This window comes from Salvelinus fontinalis, unplaced genomic scaffold, assembly GCF_029448725.1.
Source record: "Salvelinus fontinalis isolate EN_2023a unplaced genomic scaffold, ASM2944872v1 scaffold_0304, whole genome shotgun sequence".
Taxonomy (NCBI): Eukaryota; Metazoa; Chordata; class Actinopteri; order Salmoniformes; family Salmonidae; genus Salvelinus; species Salvelinus fontinalis.
Genome location: NW_026600513.1, coordinates 1 through 9,424, shown reverse-complemented (window position 1 = coordinate 9,424; position 9,424 = coordinate 1). Strand labels below are relative to the sequence as shown.

The following is a 9,424-nucleotide window of genomic DNA, read 5'->3' as shown; positions in this document are numbered from 1 at the left end:
CAAGCAAAGAAGCACTGAGTTTGAAGGTAGGCCTTGAAATACATCCACAGGTACACATCCAATTGACTCAAATGATGTCAATTAGCCTATCAGAAGCTTCTAAAGCCATGACATAATTTTCTGGAATTTTCCAAGCTGTTTAATGGCACAGTCAACTTAGTGTATGTAAACTTCTGACCCACTGGAATTGTGATACAGTGAATTATTGTCACGTTCCTGACCTGTTTTTCCTTTTTTCTTGTATTTATTAGTTGGTCAGGGCGTGAGTTGGGGTGGGTTGTCGATGTGTTATCTTCTGTGTTCGGCCGGGTATGATTCTCAATCAGAGACAGCTGTCAATCGTTGTCCCTGATTGAGAATCATACTTAGGCAGCCTGGGATTCACGTGTGTTTTGTGGGTGTTTGTATCTCGTGTCAGTGTTAGTACCACACGGGACTGTTTGCGGTTTTGTCACGTTTGTTGTTTTATATATTAAGTGTTCAGTCTACGTGAATTAAAAGATGACCACTTTACACTCTGCATATTGGTCTGATCCTTCTCGCCTCTCCTCCTCGTCCGAGGAGGAGGATTACGACGACCGTTACAATTATAAGTGAAATAATCTGTCTGTAAACAATTGTTGGAAAAAGGACTTGTGTCATGCACAAAGTAGATGTCCTAACCGACTTGCCAAAACTATAGTTTGTTAACAAGAAATTTGTGGAGTGGTTGAAAAACGAGTTTTAATGACTCCAACCTAAGTGTATGTAAACTTCTGACTTCGACTGTACGTTCACATGACTAACTGATGACTGAACATTCTGGATCACAATGGAGCTGTGTGGAAGTCATACATTTTTCATGGCTTTTTAAATATAATTTATTAGTAGGCCTATCAATAAAATAAAAACAAAAATAAATCCTCTGTTTGGCTTCAACCTCATGATCAACTCTAAACTTAGATGATCTACTTACCTGGGTGAGTTGTAATCGGAGTAATGTACAGTATGTGTGTGTGGAAGCTTTTTTGCCATCAAAATCACCTCCAGTAAGGACATTTACTGGGACATCCTGATCAGACACAAGACAACGAGACAGTGGATGGGAAATCTATTAAGACTTTTCATTTCTTTGTTTTTTACAATAAAATTTGAACACGTATTGATAACATTTTGCCTGAATAAGTTACATAATAAATAAATAAAATTAAATACTGATTGTATTTTTGCCATTGGGTCATCCCCACACTTTCTGGTTACAGTACTAGAATGAGATGAAGAAAGATTAGACAGTGATGTCATCAATCTGAAGATTATCCAGGAAGTATATTGGCATTGGAAGCCAAGTTGAACTCCCAATGGATGGAGCTGACTGAAACAATGGCAACAGTTGGCTACGATACTTCCTGATCTTGATTATGACAACGTCTCAGTCTCATCCCTCTGTCTCATTCTGGCTACAGAAAACCTAAAGGGGGAAAGAAATACCTTCACAACACAGACAGACAGACAGACAGACAGACAGACAGACAGGAAGGGGGAAGGATCAGGCATTTGCAGCATAGCTTCACCTAGTCTCCTGTTGCTTTCCCTGGAATAACCTAGCATAGACAGTTCTCCCAACCAACCCACCAACCTCTCCACTGATTCTGAAAGTGATACACTCCTAACATGAGTCAGGTGATATCAGCACAGATGTAGGGGAAGAGACTGGTTCAGATGAAAACCAGCATACACAGTGGTTGTCCAGGACAGAGTACAGTAGGCCTAAAGCATCTCCATCCACAAGAGGTAGCATGTTACTCTCCCGCGTTTCTCTCTCTCGTCATCCTAAGTGCAGCAGACAGAGAACATCTTCGACCACCGTGATTATCACGGTCGTCAGTCTGTCCCATTGTCACCATTCAACATGGTTTTGTACAGTTCTACGAGGAAAGCTGCTCGTGAAATGCTTCAACATGAAAGCTTGGCAAATGATTGGTAGCCCTATTTAGAAGTACCTGCTGCTAATCTGTTGTACCCTACAAATGCTGTTTTGAATTCAAATACATTAGTACCTACACACTGAAGAAGGCTGTGAAGCTGAAACATCTGCGTACGCTATCCCTGATGCAGTGAAACCCGTAAAATGAACTAAGCTTTATGCGACATCTTGTTGAGTGAGAACCCATTATGTTTAGAGTAACGACAAGACAGAGATATGGGGGCCTGGTATTTCCCAATGGCTGTGCCCTTCACATACACCATATTGCACATAGCGCAGTGGTTATTATTCAGAGACTGGGTGGGGAACATCAGAGCCATATATATAGATATAAATAAATATGTCTCTGGGGAACATTAGTAAGATCACAGTTTGTTGTTCACACAATGGTTTTTAAGAAGGGTGTCAAGTCAGCTAGGAGGTTAGGAAAGCACACTATGTGTTGTATTCTCCCAATGAACATAACACAGGCCTGGTCCAAAAACAACCCCTAGCCCCTACAACCCTTTGGTTTTCTGATCTACATGAACCAGATAGGCAGAAGAAATATGGCAGAAGTTCCCCTAAGCCTATTGGAAGGCTAGGTGGAGCTGTCGCCATACTGCTAACAGAGGCTGTGGGTTGCTCTCAGACCAGGCCATAATCAGTGCTCACATACTTCACTAATTGACAGGCCATACAACTAATTGTAATCACAACAGCTGAATTAAGTCTGTCATGACCTCAGAACCATTGGATCTGGTAGAACATCATGTGGAATAGAGAATAATATCTGCTCTGTAAATACTGAATGTTCTGACCCTGAGAATAAGCCCTTGGACTGCCTTGTCAATAAGAATAAGAATAAGAGAATAAGCCCTTGACCGTCAATCACTGATAGCACGGAAACACAGACAACTTCATCATGATCCATGTTAGGGAGAAGTACAGTATTTACCTCCTCAGCTCTTTACTGATGGGACACCCCTGGTGGTCATTTAAAGCCTCTAGCCTCTAGCCCCTTTTAGAGCCTCTAGCCCCTTTCCCCAGGGCACAACTTCTAGTAGGCTGGATAGCTGTGAGCGATATGGGGAAAGTTCCACATAGCCTATCAGGGGAATGGTGGAGCTATTACCATATTGATTATATCTATCCAGTTCTATCCTCCTCAAGTGCCTAGGAGGTAGGGGCTAGGGGTCCATTTGGAACTGGCCAAGAGAGAGATTGTTGTCTCAGGGAACATCTGTGTCACTTCCTGCAATCAGAACAGCCTCTCTTTGGGACAGATTTATTTCCTGATTCTACCTGTTTTTACAGTATGGGATAAAGCACCGAAAAAATCGAAGCTAAAATCATGAAATTCTTTCATGAAATTTAATTGACATTGTTATCCTGCGCATAACCTTTATTTGACCTTTTTATCTCCATAACAACAGGTGTAAACAGTGACTGTGGCCGTTACAGTGTGTAGAGCACCACGCTGTTTCCTCCAAACACTGTGGGAGGACCTCATAAAACAGAGACCACCTGTTCTCAGACACTGATGAGAACATACACTCTGGTAATATGGCCGTGTAGCATGCGCTGAAGCCTCTCAGAGTGATTGCTATTTATCTCTTGGCTTAATAGGATGTTTACCAGTTTTTCTCTCTTAAATAAAAAAAAGACAAGCAATGAATTGAACATAGTGGTTCATTAGGTTTTAGTGACCCCCTCATAGTGTTATATATTGCAGCAACAGACTAGTGTTGAAACCACAATTAAAATAGGCACGAAATGTGGAAGCAGTCTCTCTTTTCTCTCTCTCTCTCTCTCTCTCTCTCTCTCAGATCAACCGTACAAAATCAATACTCATAGACATTGCACACTTAGTCTACACAAAGTAGGAGCTACGAGTATATTTGCAACAATTCAGATAAATATACAATGTGTGTGTGTGTGTAACGGATGTGAAATGGCTAGCTAGTTAGCGGGTACGCGCTAGTAGCATTTCAATCAGTTACGTCACTTGCTCTGAGACTTTAAGTAGGGTTGCCCCTTGCTCTGCAAGGGCCGCGGCCTTTGTGGAGCGATGGGTAACGATGCTTCGTGGGCAACCGTTGTTGATGTGTGCAGAGGTTCCCTGGTTCGCTCCCGTGTCGGGGCGAGGGGACGACGTAAAATTTATACTGTTACATTGATGCTGTTGACCCGGATCACTGGTTGCTGCGGAAAAGGAGGAGGTTGAAAGGGGGGTGAGTGTAACGGATGTGAAATGGCTAGCTAGTTAGCGGGTACGCGCTAGTAGCATTTCAATCAGTTACGTCACTTGCTCTGAGACTTTAAGTAGGGTTGCCCCTTGCTCCACAAAGGCCTTTGTGGAGCGATGGGTAACGATGCTTCGTGGGTGACTGTTGTTGATGTGTGCAGAGGTTCCCTGGTTCGCGCCCGTGTCGGGCGAGGGGACGACGTAAAGCCTATACTGTTACATGTGTATTAACACACACACACACCAACTTAAAAACAGAAGCAGCCAGGCGTGCACAAACACACACACTTCCCTGTAAGGGTTGTGTGGTGTCTGCCAGCTCTCTCTCTCCACATGCCGACTGTGTGTCTGGCACTAGGGGAAAGGTCTGGAGACATGGACAAGCTGTGTGCCCTGTCTGCCCTTTATGAATGACTCGGACTCAATGACTGTGGCTGGGGGAACACTATGGACTGTGGCTGTAAACAATGTGTTGGATTGTGTGTGACTCCAAATATGCATTGTGTGTGTGTGTGTGTGTGTGTGTGTGGTGTGTGCGTGTGCGTGTGCGTGTGCGTGTGCGTGTGCGTGAGTGTGTGCGTGAGTGTGTGAGTCCCTCTGCCAGTTATTGTTCCACCAATGCAACTCAGTCTTTTTTCATCTCTTCCAATGCAGTAGCATCTGTCTCTCGACATTGCTTGGGGTTCAGACCTGCAGTCAGCTCTCTCAAACAGACTACTCACTCACAAAGTGGACAGAGGGGATGGATGGATAGACTGATGGATGGATGGACATTCACAAATCTGTTCCCATTGTTTGAGAGGTGTATGTTGAAGTTCGACTAACACACACACATTCAAACACACACACTGACACTCAGTCCACCTAAGACGTTCACCACTGCTCCACCATGAGATCCAACGCTCGGTTGACGTTCAGATCCGAATTGAGGCCAAAGTCGGTCTCAACGAATGGGCCAGATGGAGGACTGAGAGGGCGGAGTCCAGAGGCTAGCGACTCCAACCAATCAGCAGGGTCAAAGGTTGCCTGAGCCGGCCTCTTCCGTGAGGTCACAGCGGGAGGCAGGGGAGAAGTACAGATGGAGGGAGGGAGATGGGGTGGGGCGGCTTGGCGGGGAACCATCGTCGAAGGCGACGGCGGGAGCTCCAGCAGGAGGGAGGAGCAGAGAGGAGAGGACAGGAAGTTGTCATCCTTTGAATGACAACGGAAAGGCTGGGCTTGGTCTGTTTGGGGAGGAGAGGAGGGGCCAGGGAGGATAGTGACTGAGACAGAGGAGGAGTGCGAGTCTAGAAGAGAGGGGGAAGGCATTACAAACAAACAAAAGCCTGTAATTATCCATGACCAGTCTTGGTGACTACAGAACTATAAAGTGTCATTGTTAAGAGGCCAGAGAGCTATCCACTCACCCACACAGGTGGTAGGTTCCTCCAGAATGTCCTCTATTGACTGACTGGGGTCCATCTAAGGAGGGCAGGACAGAGACAGGGAAATCACCCAAGGGTTTACTTGACAGGGTCACCTTTTACAAAATACAATGAATGTCAGCAGTGAACCTGATTTCCACACACACACACACACACACACACTGACCAGTACTCTGTTAATGGCCTCCTGCAGCTCCTCCTCCAGACTGCGGACGCTGGGTGGCGCTTGAATGGGACTGGCTGTGATCTGCATGGGCAGCTCAAAGTCCTGGCCAATCACATCCCACGGCTGGCAACAGAACACCTGATTGGACAGTGGAGAAGGTTCAATTGTACATACTGTATGAAGCTATACAGTATTTAACGGTGAATATTGTAAATGGTAAGATAAAATCACAGTGATGTGTTGCACTGTCTCAGCTAAATCTTGTGGATGATATAGTTGTGTACCTGCGTGAAGTTTATTGGGGAGAGATGAGTCAAGTATAGAAGAGACTGGTGTATCTGTCTGTCTGAGTCAGGTATAGAAGTGAATGATGTATCTGTCTGTATGTCAGGTATAGGAGAGACTATGGTGTATCTGTCTGGCTGCCAGGTATAGAAGAAACTAGTCTATCTGTCTGTCTCTTAGGTTTAGGAGTGACTGGTGTATCTGTCTGTCTGAGTCAGGTATATGAGAGACTGGTGTATCTGTCTGACTGAGTCAGGTATAGGAGAGACGGATGTATCTGTCTGTCTGTCAGGTATATGAGAGACGGATGTATCTGTCTGTCTGTCAGGTATAGGAGACACTATGGTGTATTTGTCTGTCTGTCAGATATAGGAGAGACTATGGCGTATCTGTCTGTCTGAGTCAGATATAGGAGAGACTATGGCGTATCTGTCTGTCTGAGTCAGATATAGGAGAGACTATGGCGTATCTGTCTGTCTGAGTCAGATATAGGAGAGACTATGGTGTAGCTGTCTGTCTGATTCAGATATAGGAGAGACTATGGCATATCTGTCTGTCTGAGTCAGGTATATGAGAGACTATGGTGTATTTGTCTGTCTGATTCAGATATAGGGAGTCAGGTATAGGAGTGACTGGTGTATCTGTCTGTCTGTCAGGTATATGAGAGACTGGTGTATCTGTCTGTCTAATTTAGGCATAGGAGAGACTATGGTGTAGCTGTCTGTCTGAGTCAGGTATAGGAGAGACTATGGTGTAGCTGTCTGTCTGAGTCAGATATAGGAGACACTATGGTGTATCTGTCTGACTGAGTCAGGTATAGGAGTGACTGGTGTATCTGTCTGTCTGTCAGATATAGGAGAGACTATGGTGTATCTGTCTGTCTGAGTCAGATGTAGGAGAGACTGGTGTATCTGTCTGTCTGAGTCAGATATAGGAGAGACTACAGTGTATCTGTCTGTCTGAGTCAGATATAGGAGAGACTATGGTGTATCTGTTTGTCTGAGTCAGATATAGGAGAGACTATGGTGTATCTGTTTGACTGAGTCAGATATAGGAGAGACTATGGTATATCTGTCAGATATAGGAGAGACTATGGTGTATCTGTTTGACTGAGTCAGATATAGGAGAGACTATGGTGTATCTGTCTGTCTGTCAGATATAGGAGAGACTGATCTGTCTGTCTGTCTGTCTGTCTGTCTGTCTGTCTGTCTGTCTGTCTGTCTGTCTGTCTGACTGACTAACAGTCAAGCGTGTTAGTTTACCTGTGTGAACAGGATCTCTGTCTGTCCTTCCCTCTCTGGTGTCTCTCTGGGCCATCTTGGATCCTGTTGCAGGAAGGGATGGAGGGAACCCCCACAGGATAGAGACAGAGGAGGAGATAGCCTCTCCCTGGGCCTGCTCCTCATCCTCTCCCTCATCTCTAGCTCCAGGCTCAGCTCCTGCTGCTCCTGTTCCGACCGCCAGGAGGCGCCAGTCGACAGTGGCGAAGAGGAGCGTGGGGGGAGACCGGGGCTGGGTGTCGATGATGGGGTTAACGCAGGGGCCAGGAAGCCACACTGCTCCTCCACCACACTGACCCCTATTCCATTAGTATTACCATTAGTATTACCATTCGGAATGTCATTAACAATTCCGTTTGGAACCCCGCTCAGAACTCCAGTGGACTGGATGTAGACCTGATGGTTAGGGCTGTTGGTGGGGGAATCAGTTCCAGAGCTGGGGCAGGAGCTGGGGTAGTGGCTGGGGGTGAGCAAGGAGGTGGGGGTAAGGGGTTCCAGGCTGGTACCCAGCTGGCAGAGGGGCACAGGGGTCAAGCACAGGTGGGGCAGCTGGAAAGGGCGGAGCCTCTGGAGGAGGGCGGGCTTGGTGCCGGAGACAGGAAGACCTCGCTTACGGAGCTGCTGTCGCAACTCAGACACCTGGGTGAGAAGGAGGACGGAGTGTGACAGAGGACAGGGTCAGGGACAGCAAATAGAGAGGGATGAGAGAAAGAGGTCAGAGAATGAAGAGAAGCAAGCAAGGACAAAATAAAGAAGAGGAGGTACAGATAAATAGGAAGTGAGAAGTGCTATAAACATTCAAATATTCAAGTTATTGTCCTGCCCATATTACCGTGAGGTCGACCAGGTTAGGTGGGAGGAGCTCAGACTTGTTGGAGGGACTTGTGTCCACAGAGGTGTGGTTTGTTGCCTTGGATACAGGCTGAGGGTCCTGGTGCATGGCTCCAGAGAACCTCACCATTTGGTTGGTGTCTCCGCTTTGATAAAAACAAAACATTCATGATAGTTGCCAGCGCACATGTAATGGTTAACCAACTTGAAATAGTCTGATGAACAGTATAAGATCTGAATGAAAGCACAGTTGTTGTGAGAAGGCCCAGGGGAGGGAGCTTTGGTGTGGTGTATGTAGTGGTACCTACCTGGATGTGACGGTGAGCTGCTGCTGTTGCTGCTGGTCCTGTTGCTGCTGATTCTGCTGTTGGTTCTGGAGGATCTGCAGCTGGAGGAACACCTGCTGTTGCTGCAGGAGGCTGGAGTAGGCGGGGTCTAAGAGCTGGGCTGGTGTGGGGCTCCTCTGACTGGCCCCTCCCCCTGAGCACAATGTTAATAATGATCAACTTCCCTGCTGTTTAGTGGACTCATTTTGACAACATTTGTCATGTAAAGCACATTGGGCTGCAAGTATTGTATGAAAGGTAAAATATACATAAAATATCATCATGTTTTTGAAAGTATAAAGACTATTACCGGCAGTCCCGGCCGTGGCTCTCTGGTCGGGGGGAATGTACTGATGGTATTTGAGTTTCCTCATCTTGGGCTGTGAATCCCGTGGTTTCCGCGGGCGGGGGGGGCGAGAGGAAGTCAGGAAGGGAGTAAGGGAGGAAGAGTCGGAGGGAGGTGTGAGAGACCGGGCTGTCTGAGAAAGGTGGAGAAAGGAAGAGGAAGAGGGGGGAGGGGATGGGGAGGGAGAGGTGGGAGGGGATGGGGAGGGAGAGGGGGAGACAGAGAATGAATCAAAGTAATATTTCTCATATCCCATATTTTTATTAGAAATATATTATTCAAGCATTGTCAAAATACATAAACAGTATAACCTGAGAGAGGTCAGATCAGTTCTGATGAGTACAGCCAGTTCTGAAAGTACTACCATGTCATGAGTTCCTAAGGCAAAGTTAACAGCAGGATGTATACAATATGTCATGTAACATATGTGATCCTTTCAGGTTGTAATGGTTGAACAGTCAGTATCCTAGCTGAATCCTGGCATTAAACGCATGTGTGAAACCGTGACAGGCAGGTGTGTGTTTGTGTGTGTGTGCATGCGTGCGTGACTAAATCCATAAGGCATAGTTCCGTTGG

General features: G+C 46.2%; 1 protein-coding gene across 1 annotated transcript; it reads right to left on the bottom strand.

Annotated features, from left to right (window-relative positions):
- Positions 1-1,150: 1,150 nt before the first annotated feature.
- On the bottom strand, positions 1,151-8,981 carry LOC129845438 (myocardin-like; the record flags this gene model as incomplete). Its single annotated transcript, XM_055913360.1, has 7 exons — positions 1,151-5,476; positions 5,597-5,651; positions 5,781-5,918; positions 7,328-7,984; positions 8,178-8,322; positions 8,485-8,656; positions 8,813-8,981. Coding segments are annotated over 7 exons (1,749 nt in total), but the record flags the coding sequence as incomplete, so codon positions are not given.
- Positions 8,982-9,424: the final 443 nt, after the last annotated feature.